The following is a 12,523-nucleotide window of genomic DNA, read 5'->3' on the forward strand; positions in this document are numbered from 1 at the left end:
CGTATCTTTACTATTTGCCTCACTCACTCACTCCTTTGAAATTAATTATTACTTTCTAATCCCTCCCTGGATAAAGTTTTCCATTTGGATTTATTATATTCTCTTGTATTGTGGCCTTCGGTTTTGTTGACCTCAGGAAGTGGAAGCATTTACTTCTATTCAGGTGCTGGTAGTAGAACTGCTTCCTTACAGATCCAGCAACTTGGGTTCAAGCCTGCCGACCAGTAAAGTGACAGGGAGTTTGTACAGTCTCCCTGTAACCGCTTGTGTTTCCTTCGGGTGCCTTGGTTTCCTCTCGCATCTCAGAGAGTTGGCCATTGTAAATTGTCCCTGGTGTGTAGATAGAATCTGAAGGCAGTTGATAGGATTGTGGGGATTAGTAGGATTTCTGTAAGTTGGTGCCTGATAGTCAATGTAGACAGTAGACTCAATGGTCTGTTTCTGTGATATATGTCTTTATGACTCTAACACTACGTAATTTTAAACCACTAATAAATCATTCCTCAACATTAGCAGTTTTAGTGGGCGACAAACATGCAATCTTTTGGGGCAGTTATAACCTCTCAATCATCATTTCAGATTTTCATTTTAGTTTTTCCTTTTCCTCTATGAGTTCAATTTTATCTTGAATAAGAACAACGCACATTTCCCAGAGCACCCTAAGCAATGGCCATTTATAGTTCAAGCTAGCCTCTCTGCGAGCCTTTGTCTTTTTTATGAGACTTTTCTCTGCCCATGAAGTGTTATGCTGAGGTATTTACAGTTAGCAAACATCATCATCATCAGGTGCCGTGCCCAGTTTGAGCTTTGACTGCCATGGCCCACACACTCCTGTTTTGGGTCAAGTGGATCAATTCATTGGTATTCATTTCCAGTTCTCTGGCTGCTGTCTCCATCATCATTTGTCTTTGTCTTCCTCTTGCTTTCTTCCCTTCAATCTTTCGTATAATTACCATGCATTCTAACTCCTCCTTCCTAATCACACGTCCAATGAAGTTACGTTGCCTTTTCATGATCTCATACATCATTTCTCTTTTTGTGTTTGCTCTGTTCATGACATCCTCATTAGATATTCGTTTCGTCCATGATATTCTTTGCATCCTCCTCAAACCACATCTCTGCTGCTTCAATTCGTTTCCTCATGTTACTAGATATTGTCCAACATTCTGAGCCATTTAACATAACTGAATAAACGTAACATTTCAGTACTCTGAGGCGGGTTGTCTTGTCTAGTTTAGTATTGGTCAGTATACTCTTCATTCTCAGAAAGGTGTCTTTTGCCATCCATATTCTTCTTTTGATGTCCATGTCGCACCTGCCATCTGATATCACCCAGCTTCCTAAGTAGCAAAAGTTCTGTACTTGTTTTATGTCTTCCCTGTTTATTCTCAGCCTGCAGATAGGATTCTCCTTCTTTTTGGATATCACCATACATTCTGTCTTTTTGCAATTGATAGATAGACCCATTTTTGCACTGTTAGCAAACAGATAGCAAAAAAAAAATGCACTGGAACCTGAAATAATATTTGAAAACACTGGAAATACTGAGCAAGTCACTGTATATTATGAGACCATGGTAACTTATTGCAAAACAATGTCACTTTATCATGATAAATGGTAGTTAATATAATAACTGATTACATTTCAGGTAAAGTATAGATCAAGTCCAACCAACAAGGACAGTCGAATAAATTATCCTGTCTCTCTCTCCCATGTTCAGCAGTTATAACAGGAAAGAGATTTGACCCTAGAAATATTTATGTATTTATCTAAGTCCCATCTATTATTACAGTTATTCAAAAATTGTCACTGGTCATTATAAAATCACTACAGGAAACATTTTTAAAATCGCTACAGGAATCATTTTTAAAATCGAATGTTGAAAAAGATCAGAAAAAATATACAGCACTTCTTAAAACACAGCATAATAGCAACCAATATATTATCCCTGACAAACCGGAGATAAGATTTTTCATCTCCAGAGAGATCATCTGTTGAGCCAGAAAATTTTTTATCCAGGTCAGATTTGTTTGATGTAGCTTGTCCTTGTGCATGTTTTAAAACCTCATTTCCAGCAGAGGTAGCACCCCAGAAAGGGTCAGTAAGGTGAATGAACTTCTAAACAGGAACATACAAGTTGCTTTCCTCTTACTCTGTACTCAAAATGTCGCTTTTCCAAAATAGCTTACAACCTTCCTTCATATTGCCACATAGAGATGAAATAGTGCTGTTCTTTCAGATCCCAATATTTCTGAACTGCATCGGGTGGGAGATTAATAGATTTCATTACATCTCAATTATTATTCCATCACTTTTCATTAAATGGTTCTGCTTTCTGCAGCAAATAAAATTTGTACACATAAATGAAAGGTTAACAAACTTCCTCCTCCAATATTCATTTTTTTCTATTAGAATAGAAATGTTTAGAACATCTTTCAGATTTAATTATCTATACACATGAATTACAAATGATTTGATGTTTAATAGTGATAATATTATCAGTCTGGGAATTTCCACACACAGAAACGTCATCATTCAACCCTAAGCTGTTTGTAGTATAACCTTGTCAGCTTCCTGCAGCCCACTGATTGGTTAGACAACTGACTGAACTCCAACTAGTTTGTGTATGTAAGACAGTGAGTCCAGCTGAAACAGTCAGTCTGTGCATCGAAGACTTTGAGACCAGAAGAAGAAAGTTTCTAAAGGAGACTTAATAGCTCCAAGTAAATAAAAATGTGCCGAGGATTGTCATCACTATCAAGCTGCTGCTTAGAAAGGTATGTTACTTAATAATTTTCATTATGTGTATCTTTATACAAGGAAGGCTGCTGAGGAAACTACATGTTTTATCTTCAGAAAGAATATTGCATTTAGTAGCCAACTGTTGGATGAAAGTATTTCAGATTCTTATATTTTGCTAAATTACTTATTTGAGCAATACAAGGGAGTTGAGCTTTTTTTTCACAAGCCTAAATCATAAGGTTTTGAACTTGATCACAAAACCTATACCAGTTAAAACTAACTTCCACTCTGATGTCAAAATTGTGAATGAACAGTGTTTTGATCATTATTTTCCAATATTAGAGCCTTGAAATTATTGAAATTTCAATTTAACTTTCATCAGTTGAAGGTTCGAAATCTATTAAATGCTGAAGGTTAGACCAAACAATTTTGTAGTGGGTCACAAACCAATATCTGCGGTTCAGATTATATTTCCAGATTAGGATAGTTGAACCACTAAAAGAAGTCTCATCACAGAGTAAGCACAACATTATCTGGGCAGGATCTCCACCTAAATTTTGCTTTACTCAGATTATCAAATGATACGTGCAAATGCTTGTAATCTGAAACAGAAAAAATGTTGTAAGCAGCCAAGAGATTTGTCATTGACGTAAAAGGTAGTATCAGATCCCAAAACATCATCCTTGCTGTTGTTTTAGATATAAGTTTTTTTTTGGCATCCTGCATCAGTTTTTAATTTACATGTATTACCTAAATGACACAAATACCCCTCAGATTTGAATTGGATTAGCTCTTCTCAAGTGCTAACAGAGCATTTTCCATTGTAATCTGTTGCAATTTCAGCTCAGACCTGGATTTGCTGCAGTTAATCTATAGAACAAGTCAGGTCTCCATTGTTTCAAGATATTGATGTACACAGAGCTATGAATAACAGTACTGTACCTGATAAAACACAGTTTAAATTAGTCATGATACAAAAGAAAGAAAAACTAAAAAGACTAGCTAAAGGAACATTAACGAATTCCAAAATAATCACTGGAAGAATTGATAATGATCAGAGTAGATCAAAAGTGTTTTTTTGTGACTAAACTTGTTTTTTTTTATTCCCAGGGCAAAAGGTATTAAGGCTCGGCTGGGTATCTTTTTACAGAAGTCGAATAAACATTACGTTTCTGTGCAAGCCAACAAGATAGATAAAGTAAAATACAGGTACATGTGGACCTCATAGCAAAACAACTGACCGTATAAAAAAGCTTTTCCTTGTATGTTTTAAAATATACTAAGGAAAATTGCTGTCTTTTTTTCCCCCAACTAGAACTTCCTCAGAGGAAGCGAAGAATTGGAGAGAATCTCTGGACAAGATGCTTTCTCATAAAAGTAAGTGGGCATCCTGCCATAATTAGAACTCAGTAATTTTGATTTTCATAAAGTCATTGAGTTAGTCATATCCAGAAAGACTGTCTGGATGGTTTATAATGGATTAATTAAGGTGTTAACTGTGATCAGAGAGGAATTCTGTAAGTTAAAATATATATGGCAATACATGACATGGTTAAGGGCAGAATGATAGAGTAGTGGTCAGCACAATGCTTTTCCACTATGACACGGGCTCAATTCCCACTGCTGCCTTTAAGGAGTTTCTACGTTTTCCTTGTGACCGCGTGGGTTTCCACTTGGTGCTCCGTTTCCTCCCACAGTCCAAAGACATACCAGTTGGTAGCTTAATTGGTCATTGTAAATTTTCCTGTGACTACGCTAGCACTAAATCAGGGGAATGCTGGGTGGCATGGCTTGAAGGGCCAGAAGGACCTACTCCACTGTGTATCTCAATAAGTAAATAGATAAATAAAAAGAAATAAAATAAATAAATGTTCAGGTTTTGTTCTTGCAATAATTTGCTTATTTAAAAATGGTAGCTCAAACCACTGCAGAAATCAGAAGTGTGTGTGTATGGTGGAGGAGGGGGGAGCTGCCAGTAGTATTCTTCCCTGAACCCACAGGCAAGTTCCAGCGGAAGGGAATAATCACAAAACATTGTACCCAATGCACTTACATTGGGTACCACATACAGTACTCTAACACTCCTCTAGTGAGCTTATTCCATCTCTTGTTGGAAGCTGCTGTTGGCATCCTGTTGCCTCCAGGAAAGGAAAAGCCTCCTGATAACTCCAAGGAGTGTGTCTTTTCTGTCTTTTGGCCAGGTTAAAATAATGTGCTATAAAGACGGCTAAGAGACTGGGAAATGAACAAGTTCTGTCAACGTGAACCTAATAAACTCAGTATAATGATACTATGGACAACTGCTTGCTCGGCCTTGGACTTCCACTGATTGTGTCTCTGTCATTTTTTGTACTAAGCTCTTTTGCACAGTCCTACCCCATTGTACAATCTTATGTAAAAGTTATATTCTGTTTCCTTCTCTATACACATGTGCCCGTGACTCTGTTTTCAGGAAAATTTTACAATATACTGTCACTCATTGCCTTGTGCACATGACAATAAACTCAACTTGACTACAGCTGTGGCCAAACAGGAGCACAGGGGTTCACATTCAGTTGGCATACCCAACCAAGGGATTGTGTGAAAAGCTACCACCCAGGATCCAAGTAACTTGGAGGCAAACCTTTCCTATGTTGATCCATGGTTGAGCCAAGTCCAAAGCATATGCTTCTCATTTCATGCTTCCTGGCAAATTGCCTGATGCAGTTTTGGGATCCTGAATTTCCCCAGCCAGGGAAGAACGATAAATGAAAGGGTGCATAGCAATAATAACTCACTTTTGTAAATTCTGCTGGCCATCAATCCATCCACAGGAAGCTTTCTGCCGATCAGTATCGCACATTAAAAGATCTTTACTTATTTAGAAGAAAATCTTAATACATGATTTACCCTGAAATGTAAAAATAATTTATAAGATTGAAAATATGGAATGAATTGTTCCATCTTTAAATTAAATTAAATCATGAGAGCTTTGCGTCCATTAGAATTACACTTCTCCCCTCTTCTTTTTGTAGATGGTTTGGCTACCTTCAGAGCTTTCCTTTGCTTAGAATACAGTGAGGAAAACATTGAGTTCTGGCTGGCCTGCGAGGACTACAAGAAAATCAGGTCACCTGCAAAAAGGGCCTCCACAGCAAAGAAAATTTATTTGGAATTCATAGAAACAGATGCTCCTAAAGAGGTGAGTCCTTGCATTTGCCATCACAAACAATATGTAGCGTATCATTTTAATGCAGTGAGCAACCTTAAAATTAACAAAGAACAATCATTGAACTTCTGTTTTCTTTTTCCCTACTGAATAGATTAATATTGATTATGAAACTAAAGACTTCACTAAGAATCACCTCCTGAAGCCCACTAGTTCCAGCTTTGATGAGGCACAGAGTAAAATCTACAACTTGATGGAGAAGGATTCCTATCCCAGATTCCTGAAATCAGAAGTGTATTTAAACCTGATCAAACAAACTGAAAGAATGGCAAGTCATTCAGACTCCAACAAGCAGTCTGAGACATGAATCTTGAAGGAAAACCTTTTGGGGATATCTGATGAGAGCACTAACGCAAGCTGAGCATATGAATGGAAAGTATAAATGGAAACATTGTTGGAAAAGGCTTATTAGTGAGCTATGAGTTTGCACGGTTTAGATAAAGAATGGGACACATATTGAAGAATGTGCCGAAGGCATTGAAGAAGTAGCATATACTGAGTTGGGACTGTTAGACTTTTACACAAATATTTTATTGCTATTGTATAAATTATTTATTGTATGTCTATAAATTATTCTGTAATATTGGTTATACCACATAGGAAAAGGTTTGAGAAGTCTGCATGAGGACAAATTTATGCTGACTTTTGTTAGGGAAACAAGTGGCTAGCTTCTACGAAAGTGTTTAAGGAAATTATTTGAAGTAATAGAGCAGTATCCTGCTGCTTTTGGATTGTTTTACGCAATTAATCTACTACCTGCATGCCCACAAGTTTAATCTCCTGAAAAGCTCCAAGGGAAATTAAACTTTTGTATGCAACAAATATTAAATGAACATTAAAGATCTCACATTAATTCTTAGTTATACTAGTCGATATCCTGGGTTCGCAAAAGGATTAGCCAAACCTTCTGACGGTCTTCACCTGTGAGAGAAGTCTTTATAGACCTATATTTAAATAATTCCTAATATTGAAACATGATATCAGATGCTGAAAATTCCCAGTGACACCTTGAAGCCTATTCATTGAGTTCTGTAGCAGCTCAAGTTCCACACCGAGCAGGACAAGCTACTTGCATCACATTGAGCTGGAAAAGTTATCTTGCTGTCACATCATTATCTGTTGTTTTTTTCATTTAACTATTTATGTATGAGTCTTTGATTTTCTCCAGGTGTAAATACTAAGAGAAAACAAAATAAAGAATATTAAACAATAAAGCAATGTTATATATTTTAAGGCAGGCATAAAGGAGGAAAGTAGTAACAGCGGTGATACAAGTGAAACATACACATACACAGTATTAAGTACTGAAAACAAAATGGCACTGCTTGGGGTATTTCTATTTAGTACTTATAGTCCTGTGAGGGAAAGACAGCGTTCAAACTCCACTACAGAATTTTAGCCATGTAATCTGGACAGTGTTGCACTGTCAAAGATTTAATGTATATGTGTAGGTTTACCTTAAAAAAACAAGTAAACCATGTGGTATATGATGCACCAGCATTATTTTAGCTGAGGTTTGACAACTTATTTGAAGAGTAATGTGTAAGTGTCTTAAACCTTGCAATCCGGGTAACATCCTAGTAAACAACTTCTACACCCTCTCCAAAATATCTACATTCTTCCTGTAATGCTGTGACCAGAACTGAACACTGTATTTCAAATTTGGCCTAACTAAGGTTTTACACAACATGACTTTCATACAAACAAATTTTCAACAAAAAACTCAAAATTAAATTTAAAATCAATTTATAACTACTGATCTACATAGCCAAAAGCAACTACTGAAAAATTAGAAGGGAGCCTCTTGTGAAAAGACATCTTCAATTTGGGCCTGCACAGAGCTTCAGCAACTGCTGTCTCCCTCATGTTTATTTGATCCAATCTATTTGTACTTCCTGATACCAAGCCTACTCATTCACGTATATCCATTACCTGTATGCTCATTTGTATACAATCTCATAGTGGCTCGGATGCCCAGACATTAATGAGGTAAAGCACTCATTTCTTTCACTGCCTTCTAGTGGCATATGGGTCCCTTACTATAGTAAAATATACTGCTTGATTCTGAACTTGTATTATTGTTGGAGGTGCAGCAGTGGAAAGAAGGATAGATCAAGAAGAATAGGAGCAGATTCTTGGGAGATGATTAATCATTTCCACTACGTCTTTTAAAGTCCAACCTATTCACAACAGGGTGTTGTTGTACACCCTTTCTTCCTGTCACTGAGAAGTACTGTTCTCTTCGATTCTTTCCCCTCCCTTAAATGAGTGGCAGACACAATGCCCCCCCTACCCCATGAATAACTCACTCCTACCAATGATCGGAATTTTCAACAGCTTCTCCACCTTCATACTATACACTAGATAGTACCAGATCAGCAGCAAATCTTCAGAATTCTTCAACATTGGACAGTCACTGAGTAATGCTCACAGCTAGAAATGCATCCTTAGATCAGCAGTAAGTGGAAATTATTAATCAGACTCCAACATCGTCTTCTCTTGTTGTATTTCTCCCCACGTATACATCCCAAGATTGCAAGGAGCTGCAGAGGGTTATATACTCAGCCAGTTCCATCACAGGCACAGCCCTCTTTCTACTGAGGCAGTGTCTCAAGAAGGCAACGTCTAAGCATGCAGGACATGCCCCTCTTCTCATTTTTACCATCAGGAAGGAGGTACAGGAGCCGGAAGACCCATATTCAATGATTCAGGACCAGCTCCTTCCTCTCCACCATTAAATTTACAAAGGTTTATTTATTTTGTGAACCTATGAACACTACCTCATTATTCCCTTTGTGTTGCACTGTTTATTTATTTTGTGTAATATAGTTTTACACTGTGTTGCTGTCGCAAAACAACAAATTTCGCATCATTTAAGTCAGTGATAATAAACTTCAATGACACAACTTCAGGAATTAGTGATAAATTTGCAGTTATAGGAGCACATACCATTACCAAACATAGCTTAGTCAAAGTTTATGGATCTTAGCATGACTATAGAGACTTCCGCACATAATGCTACAATTCAGTGCTGAGGAAGTGTTCCATTGTCAGAGATAAGACATAAATCTGCCTTTTTAGATGGACAAAAAAGTAGTATTGACACTTTTGAGGAATAGGGGCATTCTGCCTTCTTCAGTTATTTCACTCTTAATTGAGAGCACCAAAAACAGTTGGCTGTTTGTGGGTCTTGTTATACACAAATTAACTGTTACATTTCTTTCACTGGCAGCAAAGCATTTTCAGTATATCTGTATTAAATACATATATATTCAGCCATTGTGAAATGGTTGTTTTTGAAATGCAGCAATCAATTTATAAATACAAATAGATAAGTTTTGATTTTTGATATTGCACTAACAGATAACAGCATTGACTGCTCAATAATCCCTCAGAACTGCACCAGACTCTCTGCACCCAGACCCTCTGGTGGGATAAAGCTATCAGTTCAGAGGAGAATCAAACCAGAAAACTCACAGGTTGAATAACAGCCTGAAGCTCTCGGTAGGGCACTTTAGAGCTGTAGATAGCCTCTGAGAAAACAGAACACATCCATTTTTGGTTATCTACTGACCTCTGCTGGTAAATTCATGCATAGCAGCGTGCTTCACACAACATAATGCTCGGATGGAACGTGGCTCTCATGAAACAGTTTGCTGATACCCGCAGTTACAAATGATTCTACTTAGATTAAAGACAGGGGAAGGATAGGTTTTGGCAAGTTAGTGCAACTAAACTTAAATATGTGTTTCCTGAACTGAAGAGAAGTTGGGTTTACAATAATAATCAAATTTATCTCCAGAGTTAAAGGGGAAAATTACAGAAATTACTGGATAACAAGTCCCTAAAGTACACAGGCAGCAAAATGAATGCAATAACTTCTAAGGAGAAAATGAATAACATTCTATCCATGTGGCACAATGCATAATCTTTGCAATAATATTACCTGTGTAAAATAATACACCTTGTGAGAGATTGAATTCTCTGCATGGATCAGCAACCCCTTACTGAGCAGATGGTCTACAAGCAGTAATTTACTAGCCAAGAGAGATGGTGTAGCTACTTACCTAGCACGGATCCACACTTACACCAATCATGCAGCATCACCTGAAGCAGGATGACAGGTGCAAGTACATGTGTTCCAGTTTAAAGGCGTAAATTAAATCAAACTTAAATTTAAAACCTCTTTTAATAGCAGTGCCTCTAAATCCTCCCAGACCACTAAACAAAGCAACTTGGTTCACCAGGCCCGAGTTCTGGCCTCATTGCAATCCCAGATGCCCAGAAATGTAATCAAAATTCCTAACTACTTGTGAAATAGCCTACACACACCAATCAGTATAAGGCTTAATATGAAAGATGTCCACAGCCAAATGGCATATTCCAAGGTTAATTCTTAATTATTTAAAGATAATCATCCCACTCTGCAACATGTACAATTTATCTGATGAACAGCAGAAAATTGTCAAGCTTACTTCAACAAGTTTAACTCACATTGTCACCTTCTCATTGAGGCAACAATGTTATCATCTTCAAGTTCCCAGCCATCCAAATGACACATCATTCGAACTTCATGATTTGCTTTCTTTCTTCACTGCACGTCAAAACCCTGCAATACAACACCCCCCCCACACACACACACACACACACACATACATACACACAGCTGCAAGAGTATTGTCAATGCAACAAAAATTGATTAATTTGTGGCCAAACCCATCATCACCCTTCAGGGCAGTTGGCCATAGACAACAAATGCTTCCTTGCTAGTATCTTTACATCAGAGTATCAAACATTAAAACCCTAGACTAACTTTGGTGCCTTCTATAAAGTATAGATTCTTGGCCTTTTATGTTTCAACTGTACCCATCACCCAGTCACATAAAGAATAGTATTTGATTGGTACGGCAGGCTTTAGGGGCTAAATGTCTCACTTTCCCTTGTATTTCCCATTTTCTGATTTCATAGGAGTTTATAAGATAATGAGAGTCACAGATGGAATGGACAACTGGTATCTTTTTCCAATGGTTGAAGTGTCCACTACTAGAGGGCATGGATTAAGGGTGATCCATGTCAGCATGCCAATAAAACCTGTGTGGTTCATCTAGTCTCCTCAAAAACAGAAAATTAAGCATAAAAGATTTGTGCCAAGAAATTGGATTTTATCTTTATTCGACAGAACCAAGTGCAGACCCACCCCCTCTAAGATCCAATTGAAGTGCTTGCAAACAATTGTGAAATTGGGAAAACCACCTCTTATAAATCATTAGGGTAATTTGTACCCTGACTGCTGCAATAAAAATGCGAGCACTGTTCCCTACCACAACAGCCTACAGAGTTGCAACTCGTAACCTGAAGATCAGGGCAAGTAGATCAAAAACTTACAGTACTCTCTCAATGGATCTCTTGAAGGAAAGAAAAAAGGCGCGGGTTTAAATACTCTCAATTGGCCATAATGGGCAGGCCACATTGTTCTTGTGCCATACTGGTCATGTTCCTGCAACAGGCACTCCAGTTTGAGCTCCCTCAAGGCGAGAGCTGCTGGGGAGGCTGCATATGGAACATTACATTCAGTTTAGATCACCTTGCTAGAGGCAAGAAGCCACTAAGCTGCAAAGAGTCCAGCAGAGATTTACAAGGATGTTAATGGGACTTGAACGACTGAGTAATGGAGAGAGACTGAGAAGGTTAGGACTATTTTCATTTCATCATAGGAGAGTAAGTGGTGATCTTATAGAGGAGATGAAGATTTCAAGACGCACAGACAGGGTGAATGCACACAGTATTTGTCTTAACGTTGGGGAATCAAGAACTAGAGTACATAGGTTTAGGGTGAGTGGGAAGAGATTTAATAGGAACCTAATGGGTAACTTTTACACCCAAAGGGAGGTCAATATATGGAATGAGCTGCCACTGGAAGAGGATGAGACAGATAGATTAACAGCATTTAAAAGGCACTTGGACAGGCACATGAATAAGAAAGGTTTAAAGTGGGGGGGAGGGGAGGTCCCAAGCTTTTTTTACACCATGAATCCCTACCATTAATTGAGAGGTCTGTGGACAACCCCTGCTTTAGAGGAAATGAGCCAAATGTGGGCAATTGGAGTAGCTTAAATAGGAATCCTGGTTGACATAGAACCATTGGGCTGAAAGGCCTGTTTCAGTGCTCTGTATCTAAGAAATTAACAGGGGAATTGACAAAATGGTTCAAAGACATTCTCAAATCCTGCTTGAAAACATGTCACAACCTCACTGACTCCTGGGAATGCCTAGTCCATCACTGGAGTAGTATGCAAAATGGCACCGAGAACAGCATGAAAAGCAGAAAGAGCCCTCCATCTCCTAAATATACTCTTAAACCATTAGGCATAGGAGCGGAATCAGGCCATTCGGTCCATTGAGTCTGCTCCAGCCTTTCAGCATTAGAAATCAATAACCTATTCAAATCAGCTTTAAATATACCCAATGGTCATTCCACAGATTTATCACACTCTGGCTAAAGAAATACTGCTCATCTCTGTTCTAAAGGGTCATCCATATATTGAGGCTCTGCCCTCCAGTCCTAGACTCCCC

General features: G+C 38.1%; 1 protein-coding gene across 1 annotated transcript; it reads left to right on the top strand.

The window, feature by feature from the left end:
• The first annotated feature begins 2,672 nt into the window (after positions 1–2,672).
• Positions 2,673–7,156, top strand: LOC140206373 (regulator of G-protein signaling 5-like). The gene is made up of 5 exons (XM_072274734.1): positions 2,673–2,777; positions 3,853–3,951; positions 4,058–4,119; positions 5,757–5,923; positions 6,045–7,156. The coding sequence occupies exons 1-5, from the start codon at positions 2,734–2,736 to the stop codon at positions 6,255–6,257; spliced, it is 585 nt and encodes a 194-aa protein (XP_072130835.1). The 5' UTR covers positions 2,673–2,733; the 3' UTR covers positions 6,258–7,156.
• The last annotated feature ends 5,367 nt before the right edge of the window (positions 7,157–12,523 follow it).

This window comes from Mobula birostris, chromosome 12 (genome assembly GCF_030028105.1).
Source record: "Mobula birostris isolate sMobBir1 chromosome 12, sMobBir1.hap1, whole genome shotgun sequence".
NCBI lineage: Eukaryota > Metazoa > Chordata > Chondrichthyes > Myliobatiformes > Myliobatidae > Mobula > Mobula birostris.

Bases quoted from the DNA above. Each gene is read 5' to 3' on its own strand.
- LOC140206373 (XM_072274734.1), top strand. From the start codon at position 2,734: ATGTGCCGAGGATTGTCATCACTATCAAGCTGCTGCTTAGAAAG. The intron at 2,778-3,852 runs GTATGTTACTTA...TTTTATTCCCAG, and splicing joins TCAAGCTGCTGCTTAGAAAG to GGCAAAAGGTATTAAGGCTC. The intron at 3,952-4,057 runs GTACATGTGGAC...TCCCCCAACTAG, and splicing joins ATAGATAAAGTAAAATACAG to AACTTCCTCAGAGGAAGCGA.